This window comes from Chiloscyllium plagiosum, unplaced genomic scaffold (genome assembly GCF_037043375.1).
Source record: "Chiloscyllium plagiosum isolate Xiang-an unplaced genomic scaffold, Cpla_swu_hap1 HiC_scaffold_38, whole genome shotgun sequence".
Taxonomy (NCBI): Eukaryota; Metazoa; Chordata; class Chondrichthyes; order Orectolobiformes; family Hemiscylliidae; genus Chiloscyllium; species Chiloscyllium plagiosum.
The window spans coordinates 26,392,045-26,414,544 of record NW_028270176.1 but is presented as its reverse complement, the minus strand read 5'-3'; the positions used below and the strand labels follow the sequence as shown (position 1 = coordinate 26,414,544).

General features: G+C 48.8%; 1 protein-coding gene across 6 annotated transcripts in view; it reads right to left on the bottom strand.

The window, feature by feature from the left end:
• Positions 1-8,201: 8,201 nt before the first annotated feature.
• LOC122544195 (scavenger receptor cysteine-rich type 1 protein M130-like) overlaps positions 8,202-22,500 on the bottom strand; it is a 76,733-nt gene continuing 62,434 nt past the window's right edge. For 5 of the 6 annotated variants that reach the window (XM_087981068.1, XM_087981069.1, XM_087981071.1 and 2 more), the window contains 4 exons: positions 20,100-20,399; positions 16,035-16,331; positions 14,611-14,733; positions 8,202-11,776 (listed from right to left, as the gene is read on the bottom strand). In XM_087981068.1, the coding sequence (XP_087837194.1) occupies positions 11,700-11,776; positions 14,611-14,733; positions 16,035-16,331; positions 20,100-20,399 (797 nt within the window). In that variant the 3' untranslated portion in view covers positions 8,202-11,699. The remainder of the gene's footprint in view (positions 11,777-14,610; positions 14,734-16,034; positions 16,332-20,099; positions 20,400-22,500) is intronic. The other variant, XM_087981070.1, reaches the window with a different exon arrangement.

Below are 22,500 nucleotides of genomic sequence, written 5' to 3'. Positions count from 1 at the left end.
TTTCATTTCTGGGGGAAGGTTAAAGCTCAGACATTGAGGGTCGTCAATTAAAAGCAGCTTGTGCTGGATATTTGTCAGCACTGAGCATCTGGACAGCACTTTGAATCACATGTTTTGCATTGGAACATACGCTGGGAGGATATATCAGGATATTGGTCACACCTCTCTCCCCCCTGGGGGGTGGGGGAATCACAGATGGAGCAGGGGCACGATGTGAGGTGGAGCAGAATCCTGACACTGAAATCTAAAGACAGGAAAGGTTGTGTGTCTTTATAGGTGGGGATTCACTGTGAAAGGTGTTGTGGACAGATTGTGAGGACAGTCATGGATGAGTGCACCATACAGGGGTGAGGCAGAAGCTGATGGTGTGAAAGGGGCCGAGACAATGTAGATCCTCACCTCCCTCCACCACTAACCTGTTAGACCTTAATTTCCACCCCCTCTTCCCGCCAGTACACTCAGAACTTGCCACCTCCCAGGACACAAAGCCCAGTTCCCAGTCCTGATGCCCCATACCTCATGCTCTTTAAGTCACAGTTGTTTGTTCTCAGGATTGTCCTAGATTCCTGATCCCACTGCTGAAGACCCATCCCAGTGCCAGTGGATCCCAGTCTCCCCTCCTGAAGTCACTGAGTGTTGTTAAGTGTCAAGGTGCCACTGTTCCCATCCCAGGGGTTAATCTGAAGACATTTAGTGCCTTCCTTTCAGCTCCCTCTCATGATCACAGTGTGTAATGTGAACCTACTGTGTCCCACTCCCTCAGTGGGTCCACTTGCAGCCCACACAGCACCTTAAAGCAAGAGGAATTCCTGATTTCCCCACCCCCAGCTTTTGATCACAGCTGAAATGTCCCAGCACTGACCTGAAACAGCAATAATATCTGTACCTGGAGGACCATCAACTCGGTGTAAGATGCTCTTTGGTTAGCCCGAAACCTGTTGGTCTTCCAGAACAAGGAGCAGTGGGCAAAGACCACTGTCTGAGGAATTTCTGCCGATGTTAAATGAGGGTCCATTCAGTTATTGGGCTTTCCTAATGCCTCAACGCATGTAAATATAATCCTGTGTGAGTAAGAGAGGTATTTGATTTGTCTGGATAGAGTCAAACTCCAATGTTTGTTTGTTTGATGTGCTACTGTGCAGAACCGAACTGCGTTTGAGACGATGTATATACACAAAGATTTTTTTATGAATAAAGTATATTTTTGAAATTAAAAGAAAAGCAACAACATTTAGCAGCAGCAGCAGCAGCGGGGGGAGTAGTTTCTGGGAGCTGTGTCCCTGCAACAAGAAAACACAGTCAGTCCCTTTCACTGCTCGGAAAGTTTCCCCAGATCCCCCTCCCTCCCTCCCTCGGTGTCCCCGGGTGGGAGACACTGACAGTAAGTACCTGCAGCTCCTTTCCCGGGACCGGGACCGGGACTGCGATCAGGATCAGGGTCAGACACTGACAGGAGACCGAGAAGCTGCTGAGAAACATTTGGTAAAACTCCACGTTGGAGGGAGAGCGGATCGTGTCTCAGATACAGCCCAGAGCCGATACTGCAATGTCCCCCTGGATTCTCTCCCTCTCTCTCTCTCTGTCCTGGTCTTTAAAACTGGCGCCACTTCCGGGGGGGGAGGAGCTTGTTACAGACTGACCCACATTGTACTGTGAGATGGGAGGGATCAATCCCCTGGGTCTCACCTCCTCTCAACTCCCCGGCTCTGGACCCGCAGTTTTCCGGGAGTCCCCACCTGGATCAGTGTCCAACCCCAATCCCCATCAGGGGATTTGCAGCTTTGACCTGGCTTTTCCCGACAGGGTTCGACACCCGGATCCCTCATTCCTCCCCCCTCTCTCCCTGTGAGAATGGGAGAGTCACAAAATGAATGAACCAGAGCGGGTCATTCTAACACAGCAAGCTCCTCGGATGCTGCCTGAAGTGCTGTGCTCTTCCAGCACCACCAATCCAGAATCTGGTCTCCAGCATCTGCAGTCACTGTTTTTACATGCTCCACTGCCTGTCCTCGGCACGCTGCAGTGTTCCAGTGAACCACAGTGAAAACTAGAGGGACAACATCTCATCGTGACACTTTACAGCCTTCTGGGCTCAATCCTGAGTTCAACACCTTCAGATTATGAGGAGAAAGTGAGGGCTGCAGATGCTGGAGATCAGAGCTGAAAATGTGTTGCTGGAAAAGCGCAGCAGGTCAGGCAGCATCCAAGGAACAGGAGAATCGACGTTTCGGGCATAAGCCCTTCTTCAGGAATGAGGAAGGTGTGCCAAGCAGGCTAAGATAAAAGGTAGGGAGGAGGGACTTGGAGGAGGGACGTTGGGAATGCGATAGGTGGGAAGGAGGTTAAGTTGAGGGTGATAGGCCGGAGAGGGAGTTGGGGCAGAGAGGTCAGGAAGAAGATTGCAGGTCAAGAAGGTGGTGCTGAGTCCAGGGTTGGGACTGAGATAAGGTGGGGGGAGGGGAAATGAGGAAGCTGGAGAAATCTGAGTTCATCCCTTGTGGTTGGAGGGTTCCCAGCCTTTTACCTTAGCCTGCTGGACACACTTTCCTCATTCCTGAAGAAGGGCTTATGCCCGAAACGTCGATTCTCCTGCTCCTTGGATGCTGCCTGACCTGCTGCGCTTTTCCAGCAACACATTTTCAGCTCCTTCAGATTATGAGCCCACTTCTTCCCTTTCTTTTAACTTGACCTGTTGCACTTGCTGTCACCATGTCCTCTCTCCCCTCACCCCAGTGGGTCTGTCTGGTCTCTCCAGTCTGGCAGTTAGACACACCCATTGTTCTGCCTTTCTGACGTTTACCTAATCTAAACTATCGACATCCTTTCTCCCCCGCACTCCAACTCCTTCCCCCACCCCCACAGCATAAATGCTGCCCCCCCCACTCCCAACCACACTTCAGTTCTGATGAAGGGTCACCAAGACTCGAAATGTTAGCTTACTCTCTCTCCATGGCTGCTGCCTGACTTTGCTGTGGTCTCTAGCATTAGTTGTTTTCAGTACAAATGTCAGTATCTGCAGTAATTTGAATGTTGCAGGAAGAGCAGATTTGAGTCTCAGCCAGAAACAGCCTATACTCACGTTGATCATAAATGTCATGATCTCTGAGTAATTCAGTGCTTTTCGAAGCTAAACCTTTGTGTTTTGAAGTGCAAATCAAACTGGGGATTCGCCCGGCTTTTCAGGACGCCTGGTCTTTCTGGGCTGTGGGGCTGCTCTGTCTCTTTTTATTGTTGGGGGTGACCCTCTGTACGCCTTCATCGTCAGAGGAGCTGCTGATGTGTTTGGCATGCTTTTCTTTTCCAGTTGTTTCTCACCGATATTCACTCCCCTGTCTCTTTCATTTCATGTTCCTCCATTGAGACTGTCAGTTCATCTGGAGGATGAGTCAGTTATTGTGCCTCCACACTGACTAGCTTTTCCTCCTCTCCAGACTATCCCTCTTTCTGGGTGCCCCTTGTTTCAGTTTTCTTGCTGGGGTAAGGGGGTGGCACCTTACCTGATGAAGGAGCAGCGCGCCATAAAGTAGTGATTCTAAATAAACCTGTTGGACAATAACCGGGTGTTGTGTGATCTTTAACCTTACCTCAATACAGAATACCCAACAGTTCGCCCACACCACGGGCATGCAGGGAGTCCTCAGTGACAACTCCGCGAGTGAATGGACATTGAGTCTACGGGTCAGTCCATAAGCTCTCAAAATAGGTTTTAAAATTGCCGATATCAATGTCCTTCGTGTTGTACAGTTGTAGAGTTATAGAGCTGTACAGCACGGAAACTGACCCTTTGGTCCAACCCGTCCATGCCGACCAGATATGCTAAATTAATCTCATCCCATTTGCCAGCACCTGGCCCATATCCCTCTAAACCCTTCCTATTCATTTACCCATTCAGATGCCTTTTAAATGTTGTAATTGTACCAGCCTCCACTACTTCCTCTGGCAGCTCATTCTATGCACGCACCACCCTCTGTGCAAACCTTAGGTCCCTTTTAAATCTTTCCCCTCTCGCCCTAAATCTATGCCTTTAGTTCTGGACTCCTCCACCCTGGGAAAAAGACTTTGTCTGTCTACCCTATCCATGCCCCTCATGATTTTATAAACCTCTATAAGGTCACCCCTCGGCCTCCTACACTCCAGAGAAAACAGCCCCAGCCTGTTCAGCCTCTCCCTATAGCTCAAATCCTCCAACCCTGGCAACGTCCTTGTAAATCTTTTCTGAACCCTTTCAAGTTTCACAACATCCTTCCAACAGGAAGGAGACCAGAATTGCTCACAATATTCCAACAGTGGCCCAACCGATGTCCTGTACAGCCGCAACATGACCTCCCAACTCCTATAGTCAATGCTCTGACCAATAAACGAAAGCATATAAATACCTTCTTTACTATCCTATATACTTGTGACTCTGTGGGACTTGATTGGCAGGACCTGCTGGAGGGAGATGACATTTTGCTTCTGGCACGTAGCATGTGGGAATCCTTGAGGAAAAGTATCAGCACCCTCATCTACAATTGAATTGAATTGAATTTATTGTCACTTGTACCAAGGCACAGTGAAAAGCTTTGTCAAGGGGAAGGGGAAATGGAGGTAATTAGAAATTAGCTATCAATTTCACTGCTGAATTCTGATTAAAAAGACCTATGTAAGGTCATTGCCAACCAGGTCAGGTCTACTTGGGATAGGTGATCCACCCTGACCAAACCTGTGCTCTACTCGGCAGGACGATGTCTGAGACCCTCACGTTCCTCAGGGATACGATCGCCTACGTGCAGGACAGTTGGGTGGATGCTTGCCTCATCAGCCTGGACCGAGAGAGGGCCTTTGACAGGATATTGCACACCTACATGTGGGACCTGCTGACCAAAATGGGCTCTGGGGAGGGAATCTGTAACTGGATCCAACTGCTCTACACCAACATTGTTAGCGTAGTCTCAATCAATGGCTGGGAATCAGAAAGCTTGCCGATCAGATCCGGAGTCAGGCAGGGCTGCCCAGTCTCTCCTGCTTGTGTGTGTGTTGTATAGAGCCCTCTGCTGAGTCCATCAGGAAGGATGTGAGCCTCAGAGGAGCGATTATTCCAGGCAGCGGCGGCCAGCAGGTCAAAGCCTCCCTGTAAATGGATGACGTTGCCATTTTCTGCTCAGATCTTCTGTCAGTGCACAGACTAATGGGAATCTGTGACCAGTTCAAACTGGCCTCAGGAGCCAAGGTAAATTGAGGTATGAGCAAGGCCATGTTCTTTAGGAACTGGGTCGACCGATCCTTTAGTAGAAAGTGAGGACTGCAGATGTTGGAGAGTCAGAATCAAAAACTGTGATGTTGGAAAAACCAAAGGAGGTCCGGCAGTAACTGAGGAGCAGGAGAGTTGACGTTTCGGCAGAAGCCCTCATTAGGAATGTGGAGGGGGAAGTGCTGACAGATAAATTGGCGGGAGGGGGGGAGGGTGCTGGTGCCGGGGAATCCTTTATCCCATTCACAATTGGGACAGATTACCTGAAGGTGCAGTTCCTGCAGAATGGAGGACAGCTAATGTCACTCCAAAATTCAAAAAGAGAGGGAAAGAGAAACCAGGGAATTATGGATCAGTAAGCCTAATTTCGGTAGTGGGGAAAATTCTCGAATCCATTCTCAAGGACTTTATAGCAGTGTATTTAGAAAGCAGTGGCAGAGTCAGCATGGACTTACGAAGGGGAAATCATGCTTGACAAATCTGTTGGAATTCTATGAGATGTAACTCAGTGACAAGGGGGAGCCAGTTGATGTGGTATATTTGGACTTTCAGAAAGCGTTTGACAAAGTCTTGCATAAAAGATTATTGTGCAAGATTAAAGCGCATGAGACTGGGGGAAGTGTACTGAGATGGAGGGAAAACTGGCAGAGTGGAAACAAAGGGTAAGAACCCTCCAACCCCAGCTACATCCTTGTAAATCTTTTCTGAACCCTTTCAAGTTTTGCAACATCCTTCCTGCTTGCAAAGAGACCAGAATTGAACACAGTATTCTTCAGGTGTGCAACACACGCTGTGTTGTTCTCGGTGATGCAGGTGTGGCCCATTTCCTGAAACTGTGCTGTTGTATTCACCTGAGCCACCATGCACGTCATCTGGAGGTCTAAGATTGACCATGTCTGCAGGGACTCCATGTACGAAACGCTGGATAAGGGAGGGGCAACAAGGTACCCAACGTCATCCTCATCCTGATGGCCACCTCTGTGTGTGGCTGCATCAAGCTGTGTGTAGATTCTCAGTATGCAAACACCAAGATGTTTCTACCTTCCCTGGTGTTGCGAAGGACAGGACTGACCTCTTTGCCATGGAGTGTTCCAAATAGTTGGTCCGTTCCATATCACCTGTCCTTTGTGAAGAAATTTGCAAAGGGAAACACATTTGACCACAAGTCCACCAGGAAATGGTCAGCACATAGCATTCTTGAGACCCTGGGGAAAAGGAAAGGCTGAATCCTGCCATGTGGTTCCCTGAGCAGACTGTCAAAGTGACTTGGCAGAATGCCTCATCACCAAAACTTCCCAACAGGCACCAAGACATCGCTTGGCAGTGTTGGGAAAGGCAGTACCAGTGAGGTCCTTCATGTACACCCGGTCAGTCTGTGTCACCTCAGGCTGCCCTTGAAGGTACTGTGGGGTGTAGAGACTATCACATGTCTCCTTCTGGAATGTGCCTTTGTTGAGGAAGTCTGGAGAAAGATGCAGTGGTTTTTGTTGAGATTCATCCCAAGCACCTACATGACACAGGACTCTGTGCTCTACAGTCTGTACCCTGGGACGCACAACAAGACAAACATCGACTGTGCCTGGAGGACCATCAGCTCAGTGAGAGACACTCTTTGGCTTTTTCCCAAGATGGAGAGGTCAATTACTCAGGGACACAGGTAAATGTACAGGGTGAGGGGGGAATTTAAGAGATGTATGAGGCAAGTTTTTCGCTCAAAGGGTGGTGAATGTCTGGAATACACTGCAAGAATGGTGGTGGAAGCAGCCACAACATCAGTATTAAGAAGGACCTGGGCATATACATGAATAGGAAGGGAATTGAGGAATACGGATAGTATGGAGCGCAAAATGTGTCAGCACAGGCATGGAGGGCTGAAGGGTCTGTTCCTGTGCTTCTTTGTTCTTTGTACACACGCAAGCACGCAAACTCTCTCTATCTCTCTCACACACACACACAGCACCGTGTCTCAGTGGTTAGCACTACTGCCTCACACCATCAGGGACCCGAGTTTGATTCCACCCTCGGGCGACTGTCTGAGTTTGCACATTTTCCCCGTGTCTGCATGGGTTTCCTCTGGGTGCTCCAGTTTCCTCCCACAGTCCAAAGATGTGCAGGTTGGTGTGGACAGACCATGCTAAATTGTCCTGTAGTGGTAGGGGATGTGAAGGTTAGGTGGATTGGCCATGCTAAATTACCCTGCAGTGTCCAGGCTTGTGTAGACCAGGTGGGTTAGCCTTGGGAGGTGCAGGGATAGGACAGGGGGTGGGTCTAGATGTGATGCTCTCCAGAGGTTCAGTGTGGACTTGATGGGCCAAATGGCCTGCTTCTACACTGTAGGGATTCTATTATTATATAAGCGAGACACACATACACACACAAAGTAATGTGCACACTCACACCCTTATACAAACTCATACACTGATGTACACCCTTTGTTGAAAGACCAATGAGGAAGGACTGTAATATTACAGTGAGAGGTCAGAGGTTTAGAGGGGGACTTGAAGAATTGATTTGCACCCAGCGGGTGATGAGGTCCAGAATGCACTGCCTCGGAGGGGAGTTGGGGGGGGGGGATCCTCCCAAACTTTACAAAGTACTTGGATGATCACTCGAAGGGTCAGAACATCCAAGGCTGCGGAGTGTGGGAAAGCGGGACCGGTGTACTCACTCAATGGGCCGAGGGGCTTGTTCTGGACTTCCCGAATGTGGAGTCGATAAGACCGTTCCATGGGTTAACTTTGACGGGCTGAACTGGAATAGCTGTGGCACAGACGTGCATAGGAAGGGGAAGTTGAGTGAGGAAGACCAATGGGCAGGAAGCAGAACCGGATGGTGCTGGCGGCTTTGCACAGTGTTCTCCAACCACGGCTGGAAATGAAGTCAGGAGCTGGGTGGTCCTAACTGGGCCATCAAACTGGTCTCATAATTCTTTCAGTTTGGAAACCAATAAAAATGATCGTTCACAAACACATTGAGATAAAAACAGTTTTGTTGATCCCATGTGAACTTAAAATCATTCACATTTCATGCAGTTTCCTTCTAGACAGAAAAGGCTTATTCTTTTGCAGTTTCTGAGTAAATGCCTTAAACCATACCGTACAATGTAATTCTACTGTCTCTACATCTCAAATAAAGTTCAGCATTTGAAAATTGAACGGTAAAGCAGATAAAATGTTCAGGCCGGTACATTATCTTAACAGTGAGAGGTTACGGAGCTCTGAGGTGCAGAGAGAACTGAGTGAGCTTTTTCTTATTATTCATTCACAGGATGAGGTTGTCACTGGCTGGGCTAGCATTTATTACCCAGAGGGCATTCAACAGTCAACCACATTGCTGTGGGTCTGGAGTCACATGTAGGCCAGACCAGGTAAGGATGGCAGTTTCCTTCCCTGAAGGACATTAGTGATGCAGGTGGATTTTTCCAACAATGGATTCATGGTCAGCATTGGACTCTTAATTCCAGATTTTTATTGAATTCAAATTCCACCATCTGCCATGGCAGGATTCAAACCCAAATCCCCAAATCTGGGTCTCTGGATTAACAGTCCAGCCATAATACCGCATGGCCATTGCCTCCCCACTAGATTCATGGACTCAGCTCATGAATCCCAGAAGGTTAGTTTGCAGGGACAGTGAGTAATCAGGAGAGCCAGCAGGCTGTTATGGTTTACTGTGAAAGGAGATTGAATGCAAGATTCAGGAGTTTATCCTTCAGTTCTACATGATGTGGAGTGCCGGTGTTCGACTGGGGTGAACAAAGTTAAAAATCACACATCAAAACCTGTTGGATTATAACCTGGTGTTGTATGATTTTTAACTTCAGTTCTACAGTTCATCCTTGTCTCTGCATCCAGGGTACTGTGCAGTACTGCTCCCCATCCTTGTAGAAGGATGTCAATGTTGGGGAAGCAGTTCAGAGAAGGTTTACCAGACTAATCCCTGGAATAATGAGGAAGAGGCTACTTAGGCCAGGCCACTGTATCCTCTGGAGTTTTGAAAATTCAGAGGCAACTGAATTGGCATGGATAAGGGGGAACGTGACTGGGTGGATATGGAGAGGTTGTTTCCCCTCGTGTGTGTGCAAATCTGGGACCAGAGGGGTATCGTCTCCGAGTAAAGGCAAAGACAGAGATGGGAAGAATTTCTTATCTCCGAGGGGGAATGAATCTGTGGAATTCTTTCCCACAGAGGCTAGATCATTGACTGTATTGAAGGCTGAGATTTTTAATCAGGAAGGGGATTTGAAAGTGAGGTGTGGAAAGTGGAGTTGAGGATGATCAGATCAACAGTGATCTCATTAAATAGTGGGACAGAGTGGAGGGGCTGAATGACCTAATTCTGCTCTGATTTTCTATGTCTGGTCAACAATTGGAAAAAGGTAAACATTAAAAAGGCAAATGGAGGGTAGAGAAAATGACAAAGTTCCCCTAATGTTTAAGGACAATTTGATTCTGTTCTTCCTGCATTTTCTTTTGTAAAAACATGATTTATATTCAAGTTCTGGAACTGATTGAACATGGCTGGGCTGGAAAACAACGAGGTAAAAACAATGACTGCAGATGCTGGAAACCAGATTCTGGATTAGTGGTGCTGGAAGAGCACAGCAGTTCAGGCAGCATCCAAGGAGCAGTAAAATCGACGTTTCGGGCAAAAGCCCTTCATCAGGAATAAAGGCAGTGAGCCTGGAGCGTGGAGAGATAAGCTAGAGGAGGGTGGGGGTGGGGAGAAAGTAGCATAGAGTACAATAGGTGAGTGGGGGAGGGGATGAAGGTGATAGGTCAGGGAGGAGGGTGGAGTGGATAGGTGGAAAAGGAGATAGGCAGGTAGGACAAGTCATGGGGACAGTGCTGAGCTGGAAGTTTGGAACTAGGGTGAGGTGGGGGAAGAGAAAATGAGGAAACTGGTGAAGTCCACATTGATGCCCTGGGGTTGAAGTGTTCCGAGGCGGAAGATGAGGCGTTCTTCCTCCAGGCGTCTGGTGGTGAGGGACGACGGTGAAGGAGGCCCAGGACCTCCATGTCCTCAGCAGAGTGGGGGGGGGGAGTTGAAATGTTGGGCCATAGGGCGGTGTGGTTGACTGGTGCTGGTGTCCCGGAGATGTTCCCTAAAGCGCTCTGCTAGAAGGCAAACTTGAGCTTGCAATTAGGAGGTGCTGCCTCCTTTTGGTAAAACAAACTAGGACAGGATATACACATTTAATGGTAAGGTCCTGGAGAGTTTTATTGAACAAAGAAACCTTGGAGTGCAGGTTCAGAGTTCCTTGAAAGCGGAGTCGCAGGTTGACAGGATTGTGAAGAAAGTATTTGGTACTCTCGCCTTTATTGATGAGTCATTGAGTATTAGAGTTGGGGGGTCAAGTTGTGGCTGCACAAGACATTGATGAGGCCACTTTTGGAATACTGCATTCAATTCTGGTCTCTCTGCTATAAAAAAGATGTCAAACTTCAAAGGGTTCAGAAAAGATTTACAAGGATTATGATTAGATTTCCTACAGTGAAGGATGTTAGAGGGTTTGAGCTGTGGGGGAGAGGCTGAACAGGCTGGGGCTACTTTCCCTGGAGTGTTGGAGGCTGAGGGGTGACCTTACAGAAGTTTATAAAATCATGAAGGGCATGGATAGGGTGAATAGTCAAGGTCTTTTTTCCCCACTGGGTAGGGGAGTCCAAAACTAGGTTTAAGGTGAGAGGGGAAAGATTTAAAAGGCACTTAAGGGGCAACTCTTTTAAATGGTGCATGTATGGAATGAGCTGCCAGAGGAAGTGGTGGAGGCTGGTACAATTACAACATTTAAAAGGCATCTGGGTGGGTATATGAATAGGAAGGGTTCAGAGGGATATGGGCCAAATGCTGAGAAATTGTTCTCGATTAATTTAGGATATCTGTAAGTCCATACTGTCCTTGCTGTATATCTTTCTTTATGACTCTAAATGGGACTAGGTTAATTTAGGATATCTGGTCAGCATGGACGAGTTGGACCAAAGGGTCTGTTTCACTGCTGTACATCTCTGACTCTGTGAGACAAAGAGCTGGGTTCTAGATTAGTGACATTGACATTTCAAGAAGCTCATTGTCTTGCCCTTGACTGAGAAATTCACGAGGAAGATGAAACTGATGAGGAAACGGCATGCATAATGAATGGGAGGAGAGCGCTCGTAGCTCTGATCGCTGAGGGAGGGTTGTTTCAATGGAGGATACACCAGCTGCCGATGTCCAATAGTTAACTCCCAAGCTTTGCCTCAATCTTCAAACCTTGGCAATCAGTTGAAGGCATTGCGCCTCCTGGTGGAAACCAACCAGAGAAAGGGCTGCCACCTCACGCCCATCTGGAGGCAGTGCTCAGTCAGGTGTCCCGCATTCACGTAGCCACCTCAGCAGAGGTGGGATTGAATCTCACGGTTGCATCCTCAGGCAAGTGACCAACAGACAAGAGAAGCAGGGTAAGCTGTCGCAAGCTGAGATCTTCCAGCGCTTAAGACTCAATGTCTGTGCTGTAGACTGGATTGATAATATCAAACTCTTCAGCATGTCCCTCCAATCTGAAATGACCTTGAGAGGACAGAATGCAAAGGACAATGAGTTTGGCTTGAGATAAGTTAAACACTGATCCCCAAACTAGCTCCGACATCAAATCCATTATTTCTCTGAACCATCTTTTCAAAACTGAAATGTCACTTTGGATCGGAGAGAAACAGACCTGAGACAGGTAATCTCTTAGAGAGTCATAGAGTTGTACAGCATGGAAACAGACCCTTTGGAACAACCCATCCATATAGCTGACCAGATATCCTAAAGTAACCTAGTCCCATTTACCAGCATTTGCCCGTATCCCTCCAAACCCTTTCTATTCTTAAATCCATCCAGATGCCTTTTAAATATTGCAATTATATCAGCCTCCACTATTTCCTCTCGCAGCTCATTCGCAATGTCTGCATGAAAAAGTTGCCCCTTAGGTCCCTTTCCTCTCTCACCTTAAACATATGCCCTCTAGTTTCAGACTCCCCCTACCCTGAGGAATAGACCTTGGCTATTCACCCTATCCATGCCCTTCATGATTTCAATAAGATCACCCCTCAGCCTCTGATGGTCCAGTGAAAGTGGGCCCTGCATATTCAGCCTCTCCCTATAGCTCAAACCCTCCAACCCTGGCAAGATCCCTGTAAAGCTTTTCTAAACTCTTTCAAGTTTTGCAGCATCTTTCCTATAGTAGGGAGGCCAGAACTGAACACAGTATTCCAAAGGTGTCCTCACGAATGTCCTGTACAGCCGCAACATGACCCTCCCAACTCCTGTACTGAATGCAATGACCAATAAGGGCAAGCATACCAAACACTTTCCTCATTATCCTATCTACCTGTGACTCTACTTTCAAGGAACTATGAATCTGCACTCCAAGATCTCTTTTGTTCGGCCACACTTCCCAGGACCACGTGAATAGAGAACTGGATGGCAGACAGGAAGCAGAGAGTTGGGTCCTTTTCAGAGTGGCAGGCAGTGACGGGTGTGGTACCGCCAGGTTCAGTGCTGGGACCCAAGCCATTTGCAATATACATGCACAATTTGGACAAAGGAATTGAGTGCCAGATCTCCCCATTTGCAGACGATACTAAGCTGGATGGCACTAAGGAGGCTGCCAGAAGCTGCAGGGTGACTTGGACAGACTGGCTGAGTGGGCAAATACAATATAATGTGGGTAAATGTGAGGTTATCCACTTTGGTCACAAATGCGGGAAGGCAGATTGTTATTTGGAAACAGTGAGGTGCAATGAGCCCTGGGTGTCATGGTGGAACAGTCGCTGAAGGTTGGCATGGAGGTGCAGCAGGCAGTGAGGAAAGCTAATGCTGCCCTTCATAGTAAGAAGATTGGAGTATAGAAGTACAAGCCTTGGTGGGGCCACACTTTGTGTAGCATGTGCAGGTTGGGTCTCCTAGTCTGAGTAACGACATTCTTGCTGTTGAAGGAGTCCAATGAAAGCTCATCAGACTGATTCTCGGGAAGCCAGAACTGACATGAAGAAAGACTGGATCGACTGGGCTCGTATTTGTTGGAATTTAGAAGAATAAGGGGGAATCTCCTAGAAACATCTGCAATCCTGTTAGAACTGGACAGATTAGATGCAGGAAGAATGTTCCTGATATTGGGAACCCAGGGAATCATACCATAGGAATAAGGGGGAAGCCATTCAGGACTGAAATGAGGAAGAATTTCTTTACTCAGAAAGTTTTGAACTTGTGGAATTCTCTCCCACCGACAGCCGTTGGGGCCAGTTCATTAGATATATTCAAGAGGGAGTTGAACGTAGCCCTTGCAGCTAAAGGGATCAAGAGGTATGGAGACAGTGTGGGAGTTTGGAGACTGAAATTGCATGATCCTATTGAACAGTAGTGCAGGCTTGAAGGGCCGATTGGCCTAATCTTGCACCTATTTTATATGTTTCTATGTTAACTCTGACACCCCCAGCAGGCTGCTACCATCAAACACATCAGCCCATGTCTTGATCTTCGAGATCCACTGTGCATTTTGTGATCCAGTGATGAACTTGTGTTGAATTTCAGCTAAGGGCTTTAGTCCCACACATGGCCCAGTGATGTGAGTCTTTCTCCCGGTTAATGCTTTGATTGAATCAATGATCATTTCTGGGAAAGCACAGGCACAGCAGGCAATGAGGAAGGCAAATGGGATGTTGGCCTTCATAGTCAGAGGGCTTGTGTCTGGGAGCAGGAATGTCCTGCATCGATTGTTCAGGACAAAACTGTCCCCCAGATTATCGCCTGTGTGGTTTCGGGGGTGTCCATATCTGAGGAGGGACATTCTGCAGGGAGCACAGTGAAGGTTTCCCAGACTGGTTCCTGGGTGACAGACGAAGAGAGGCCGAAGAAGGTTAAGATTATATTCACTGGAGTTTAAAAGAACAAGGGGTTGGAATCTCATAGGGAATTCTAACAGCAGTAAAAGCAAGAAGGATATTCCTAACGACCAAAGGGACAGTCCAGAATCAGTCTAAAGGAGACTGGGCAGGACTAAAATGAGGTCTTCACCCAGAGAGTGGGGGAGCCTGTGGAATTCTCTGCCACCGAATGCAGGCCGGGATAGAACATTGAATGTCATTCAGGGAGGAGTTGGATGGCGTTCTTAGGAGCGAAAGCAGGGGGAGGAAGGGACTGAATTGGAAAATTCTTGTGAATAGAGGGAACAGTTTAGAAGGTCTGAATGGCCAAATCCCACTCCCACTTTCTATGTTTTACAGTCATAGAGATGTACAGGATGGAAATAGACCCTTCAGTCCAACCTGCCCATACTGACCGGATTACCTAAACTAATCTAGTCCCATTTGCCAGCACTTGGCCCGCTTTGATTCCACAAGACAAAATCATTGCTTTACCTTGCTTCGACTTGTTTCGAGCTCGGATTGCAAGAACAACTGTGAGAACTGCTGCCAACAAGGCCACAGCGATGACATAGTAATATCGTGGGACCGCATGCCTCCCAGATGGCTTCCTGAATTCTGGATTGGACAAAGACATTTTAGTAACTTCTTCTGTTCGTCTCCTCTACCCGCAACTTGACTCCAAATTTGTGCCACACATAATCGGTTAAATCAACGCGTGACATTTATAGAGGCAGGTTGATCCTGAAATTTCACAAGATGCTTGTCAGACCTTAGCTGGAGTATTACAAGCAGTTATGGGCCCCACATTGTAGGGAAGATGTAAATGCATTGGAGAGAGGAGCCCTGTCCCTAGTTGCCCCCTTGAGAAGCAGCCTTCTTGAGCCACTGCAGTTCCATGTGTTGTAGGTAGATCCACAATGCCCTAAGGGAGGGGATTCCAGGATTTTGATGCTGGAGGAACAGTGATATATTTCCAAGTCAGGGTGGGGAGTGGCTCAGAGGGAAACTTGCAGGAGTATGTTCCCATGTATCTGCTGCCCTTGCTTGTCTTTCTAAATTGAAGTGTTCGTGGGCCTGGAAGGTGCTGACCGAGGATTTTTGGTGATTTTCTGCAGTGCATCTTGTAAATGGTACACACTGCTGCTACTGACCATTGGTGGTGGAGGGAGGGGATGTTTGTGGATGTGGGGCCAATGAAGCGGGGGCTGCTATGTCCCATTGAGCTTCTGGAATGTTGTCAGAGCTGCACCCATCCAGGCAAGTGGGGAGTTGTCTCACTTGTGCTTTGTTGATGTTGGCACAGGCTTTGTGGGGGGAAGAGTCAGGAGGTGAGTTACTCACAGCAGGATTCTAGGCCTCTGACCTGCTCTTGTAGCCACCATGTCTATGTGGCAAGTCTAGTTCAGTTTCTGGTCAATGGTAATCCCCAGGATGTTGATCGTGGGGGGATTTCAGTGATGGTGACACCATTGAATGTCAAGGGGGCACAGATAGACTCTCTCTTATTGGAGATGGTCATTGCCTGGTGTTTGTGTGGCATGAATGTTACTTGCCACTTGTGAGCCCAAGCCTGAATATTGTCCAGATCTTGTTGCATTTGGACATGGAATTTTTCAGTATCTGAGGAACTGTGAATGATGCTGAACATTATGGAACCGTCAGCAAACACATAAACGACCCTCGATGCAATATCACCCAATATTGCAGACGTGTCAATTTCACCATTGACCCATCAATCTCGCCCAACCACCACACTCAATCCAAACAGTTTCTCCCCCAGCCAATGATTTCGCCTTTTGCACCTTCCTCCTGCCCTATGACACCTGCTCTCCCACCGTTGGGGTTAACCTATTCAACCGTTTCATCAATTACACCTTCCTGTTGGGGAGCCCGGTTATTGCCTCCATCCTACTCACCACTGACGGTCACCTGCATGCTTTCGCTGAAGATGGATGCCAACACCGTCCCGTTGACCGTCAGGTTGTAGCCACAGGAATAGTTCCCTGCATCGTCCTGGCTCACATCGGCGATGATGAAGGTAACAGAACCATCTGCCTTCCATACCGTCCAGTAGTGAGGCAAGGAAGTGGCGCCATCCCTCTGCAGAAAAAACTCTTCACTGGGCTGACTCCCCTCGCTGAGGCAGGTTATCGAGAGGTTCCCTCCAATCTCATCCACCGCCGACACACCAGTTATCACCGGCTTCACCGCCTCTGAAAGTGAAAAAAACAGGTGAGAGAGTGCGGGATCGCAAATTCCGACAGTGTGGCCCAACCCCTTCCCAATCTGTGACCAGGACTGGCAGAGGCATCCTTTCCATTTGACACGACCAGACAAGAATTTGAAAACCTCCATGAGGGAGGTTGGTTATGGGTTTTGGAAAATACAGGTAGAGTCAGTTATAGTTTTGGGAATTCAGATGGACTCAGTCACCATTCCAGTCAACACAGATGGAATTGGTTAGAGTTTCAGGCAATCACCTGACAATTTTGTGAAGGCACAGATCAGTGGAATGATTATTGAGCTGGCAAATGACAATTCTTTTTCGATATATCCCATAACCCTGTCCGACTGTCCATGTGTGAGTTAGGTTTCATCCTCAAACAAGATTGAGCTTTAATTGATGATGTTAATTAGATTGCCTTGTGGTTTATCTGTGTTATAGAATCATAGAGATGTACAGCATGGATACAGACCCTTCGGTCCAACCCGTCCATGCCTGACCAGATATCCCAATCCAATCGAGTCCCACCTGCCAGCACCTGGCCCATATCCCTCCTACTAAAGTTGCATTCAAGATGATAAATTCTTAATTTTTATTTAAGTGACAAACTTGATGCCCAAGATCCGTTATTCAAAAAGCCTGTTTGGGGACAATTGAGCAATTTGGAGTGCCGTTCAATGTTGTAATTTCACTGTGTTGCATCTCCAGTGAAAGGGAGGCTGATTTGGTTCAGCTTGTTGTCCATGTATTGGACTCAATTTGCCTTTAGTTTATCTGTGTTCTGCTAAAGTCTCACTCTATACAATACATTTTTAATTTGTGTTTAAATTATAAACTTGGCACCCAAGATCTGTTATTTGTAAAGAGGGTGTCATTTGGGGTGGCTCAGTGGTTAGTGCTGCTGCCTCATAGCGTCAGGGGTTTGTGTTTGATTCCAGCCCCTGTGTGGAGTTTGTACATTTTCCCCCGTGTCTGCGTGGGTTTCCTCTGGGTGGTCTGGTTTCCTCCCACAGTTCAAAAGGTGGATTGGCCATGCTAAATTGCCCTGTAGCATCCAGGGATGTGCAGGTTAGCATGGATTGGCCATGCCAAATTGTCCCATAGTATTCAGGGATGTGCAGATTAGGGTGGATTGGCCATGCCAAATTGTCCCATAGTGTCCAGGGATGTGCAGATTAGGGTGGATTGGTCATGTTAAATTGTCGAGGAGAAAGTGAGGTCTGCAGATGCTGGAGATCAGAGCCGAAAATGTGTTGCTGGAAAAGCGCAGCAGGTCAGGCAGCATCCAGGGAACAGGAGAATCGATGTTTCGGGCATAAGCCCTTCATCAGGAATGAGGAAAGTTTGTCCAGCAGGCTAAGATAAAAGGTGGGGAGGAGGGACTTGGGGGAGGGGTGTCGGAAATGTGATAGGTGGAAAGAGGTCAAGGTGAGGGTGATAGGTCAGACTGGGGTGGGGGCGGAGAGGTCAGGAAGAAGATTGCAGGTTAGAAAGGCGGTGCTGAATTTGATGGATTTGACTGAGACAAGGTGGGGGGAGGGGGAATGAGGAAACTGGTGAAATCCGAGTTCATCCCTTGTGGTTGGAGGGTTCCTAGGCGGAAGATGAGGCGTTCTTCCTCCAGCCGTCGTTTTGTTGTGGTCTGGCGATGGAGGAGTCCAAAGACCTGCATATCCTTGGTGGAGTGGGAGGGGGAGTTGAAGTGTTGAGCCACAGGGTGGTTGGGTTGGTTGGTCCGGGTGTCCCAGAGGTGTTCTCTGAAACGTTCCGCAAGTAGCCGGCCTGTCTCCCCAATATAGAGGAGGCCACATCGGGTGCAGAGGATGCAATAGATGATGTGTGTGGAGATGCAGGTGAATCTGTGGCGGATATGGAAGTTTCCTTTGGGGCCTTGGAGGGAGGTGAGGGGGGAGGTGTGGGCACAAGTCTTGCACCTACTGCGGTTGCAGGGGAAGGTGCCGGGAGTGGAGGTTGGGTCGGTGGGGGGTGTGGATCTGACGAGGGAGTCACGGAGGGAGTGGTCTTTACGGAATGCTGATAGGGGAGGGGAGGGAAATATATCCTTGGTGGTGGGGTCCGTTTGGAGGTGGCGGAAATGACGGCGGATGATGCGCTGTACATGGAGATTGGTGGGGTGGTAGGTGAGGACCAGTGGGGTTCTGCCCTCGTGGCGGTTGGAGGGGCAGGGCTCAAGGGCGGAGGAGCGGGAAGTGGAAGAGATGCGGTGGAGGGCATCGTCGACCACGTCGGGGTGGAAATTGCGGTCCTTGAAGAAGGAGGCCATCTGGGTTGTACATTTTTGGAACTGGTCCTCCTGGGAGCAGATGCGGCGGAGTCGAAGGAATTGGGAGAATGGGATGGCGTTTTTACAAGGGGCAGGGTGGGAGGAGGTGTAGTCCAGGTAGCTGTGGGAGTCGGTCGGTTTGTAGTAGATGTCCGTGTTGATTCGGTCGCCTGAGATAGAAACAGAAAGGTCGAGGAAGGGGAGGGAGGAATCTGAGACTGTCCAGATGAATTTGAGGTCGGGGTGGAAAGTGTTGGTGAAGTCGATGAACTGTTCAACCTCCTCGTGGGAGCACGAGGCAGCGCCGATACAGTCATCGATGTAGCGGAGGAAAAGGTGGGGGGTGGGGCCAGTGTAGTTGCGGAAGATGGATTGTTCCACATATCCTACGAAGAGGCAGGCATAGCTGGGGCCCATGCGGGTGCCCATGGCTACTCCTTTGGTTTGGAGGAAGTGGGAGGATTGGAAAGAGAAGTTGTTCAGGGTGAGGACCAGTTCAGTCAGTCGAAGGAGGGTGTCAGTGGAAGAGTACTGGTCGGTACGGCGGGAAAGAAAGAAGCGGAGGGCTTTGTGTCCTTCATGATGGGGGATGGAGGTGGACATGGACTGGATGTTCATGGTGAAAATAAGGCGTTGGGGACCGGGGAAGCGAAAATCATGGAGCAGGTGGAGGGCATGGGTGGTGTCCTGAACGTAGGTGGGGAGTTCTTGGACTAAGAGGGACAGGACGGTGTCAAGGTATGCGGAGATGAGTTCGGTGGGGCAGGAGCAGGCAGAGACAATGGGTCAGCCGGGGCAGTCAGGTTTGTGGATTTTGGGCAGAAGGTAGAAGCGGGCCATAGTGTCCCATAGTGTCCAGGGATGTGCAGGTTAGGGTGGATTGGCCATGCTAAATTGTCCCATAGTGCCCAGGGATGTGCAGGTTAGGGTGGATTGGCCATGCTAAATTGTTTAGGCGAAAGTGAGGGCTGCAGATGCTGGAGATCAGAGTCTAGATTAGAGTGGTGCTGGAAAAGCACAGCAGGTCAGGCAGCATTCAAGAGCAGGAAAATTACATTTCAGGCAAAAGCCCTTCATCAGGAATGAGCCCTCATTCCTGATGTAGGGCATTTGCCCGAAACATTGATTTTTCTGCTCCTCGGATGCTGCCTGACCTGCTGTGCTTTTCCAGCACCACTCTAATCTAGACCATGCTAAATTGTGCAGGTTAGGGTGGATTGGCCATGCTAAATTGTCCCATAGTGCCCAGGGATGTGCACGTTAGGGTGGATTGGCCATGGTAGTTGTGGGCATAGGGGGCCAGGGTGGGATGCTGCTCAGAAGGTCAGTGCAGACTCAACAGGCCAAATGGCCTCTTGCTGCACTGTCGGGATTCCAATAGTGACGATTGACGGGTTAAGCCCATGCGAATTATTGGGTCTGAAATATGTAGATTGCAACATCAGTAAGAAATAAATAAAGAGACGTTGTTACCCTGTACGGTTATTGACACAGCGTTACTAAGACTGGATATTAGATGTCTCCCAGACACGGTCATTTCACACTGGCAAGTGTAACTCCCTCCGTTTGCGCGGGTGAGATTTCCGATGGAGATGGATGCCATATGTTGGTCAGGGCGCGCCTCCAGTGAGTGTAAGAGCTCTCCATCTTTGTAAAACGTGACCGATTGGAGCTGGGACTGACTGGGATTGGAGCAGCGCACGGTCGCTGCACTCCCTGTCAGGTACAGGCCGGTCTGATGGTCCAAGGAGACAGTCACGGACAGAGTTAACCCTGGAACACCAACATAAGAGATTGTGAGCCTTCAGCTCCAGAAGTAGGTCTTCCAGCCCATCAATGGCTGATCTGATCTTCTTCAACTACAGCCCTCTCAACTCCCCCTTCCTGATGAAAAATTTCTGCATCCTGTGCACTCAATGACCCAGCCTCGTTGGGAAGGAATTCCACAGATTTGCTGCTCCCCTCGGAGAGAAGAAATTCTTGTGTGTCTCTGTCTTTCCCCTTATTCTGAGGTGATGCCCCTCTGGTCCCAGAATCTCCCACATGCAACAGGAAACTAGCTCTCTCTCCGCATCTACCCTCAAATCAACTCATCTAAGAATCTTCAGTCAGCTTGCCTCTCATTCTTTTAAACTCCAATGAGGACAGGCCCGAGCCACTCAACCTCTCTCATTAGACAGTCCCTCCACACCCAGGATCAGTTGAGTGAACCTTCTCTGGATTGCCTCCAATGCCCAGTCTATCTTTCCTTAGATATGGGATTCACAGGATATTAGCATCGCTGGCTGGGCCCAGCATTTATTGCCCTCTGTCTCCAATTGCCCCCTTGAGAAGGTGGGGGTGAGCTGCCTTCTTAAACTGCTGCAGTTCACATATGGTAGGTAGACCCATAATGCCCCTTAGGGAGGGAATTCCAGAATTTTGAGACTGTGGCTGACATATTTCCAAGTTGGGACGGAGAGTGGCTTGGAGAGGAACTTACAGGGGGTGGTGTTCCCAAGTCCTTGACCTTCTAGATGGAAGTGGTCACGGGTTTGGAATATGCTGCCTGAGGATCTTTGGTGACTTGCTGTGATGCATTTTGTAGATGGTACACACAGCTGCTACTGAGCGTTGGCGGGGGAGGGAGCAACTGGTTGTGGATGTGGTGCCAGTCAAGTGGGGGCTGTTTTGTCCTTGGAAGGTGTTGAGCTTCTTGAATGTTGTTGGAGCTGCCCCCATCCAGGAGAACCATTCCATCTCACTCATGACTTCTCTCAATGTAATCCCCAGGATGTTGAGAGTGAGGGAATTCAGTGACGGTAGCACCATTGAACACCAAGGGGGTGATGGTTAGATTCTCTATCAATGATAATGCCCAGAATATTAATGATGGGGGTATTCAGTGATGGTAATGCCACTGAACATCAAGGGGCTGACGATTAAATTTTCTCTCAGTAGTAACACCCAGATGTTAATAGTGGGAGATTCAGTGATGATAATACAATTGAACGTCAAGGACACAATGGTTAGATTCTCTTTCAACGGTAATCCCCGGGATGTTTATAATAGGGGAAATTGAGTAATGGTATCATCATTGAATGTCATGGGGTGGTGGTTAGCTTGTCTCTTCCTGGAGATGGTCATTGTCTGGCATTTGTGCGGTGTGAATGTTAATTGTGCAATGCCACTTGTCAGGACAGAACCCCACTGGTCCTCACCTACCACCCCACCAACCTCCAGATACATCATATCATCCTTCGTCATTTCCGCCACCTCCAAACAGACCCCACCACCAAGGATACATTTCCCTCCCCTCCCCTATCAGCGTCCCGGAAAGACCACTCACTCCGCGACTCCCTCGTCAGGTCCACACCCCACACCAACCCAACCTCCACTCACGGCACCTTCCCCTGCAACTGCAAGAAATGCAAAACTTGCGCCCATACCTCCCCCCTCACTTCCCTCCAAGGCCCCAAGGGATCCTTCCATATCCGTCACAAATTCACCTGCACCTCCACACACATCATTTACTGCATCCGCTGCACCCAATGTGGCCTCCTCTACATTGGGGAGACAGGCCGCCTACTTGCGGAACGTTTCAGAGAACACCTCTGGGACACCCGCACCAACCAACCCAACCACCCCGTGGCTGAACACTTTAACGCCCCCTCCCATTCCGCCAAAGACATGCAGGTCCTTGGCCTCCTCCATCGCCAGACCATGGCAACACGACGCCTGGAGGAAGAGCACCTCATCTTCCGCTTAGGAACCCTCCAACCACAAGGGATGAATGCAGATTTCTCCACCTTCCTCATTTCCCCTCCCCCCACCTTTTCCCAGTCCCAACCCTCGGACTCAGCACCGCCTTCTTGACCTGCAATCTGCTGCGCTT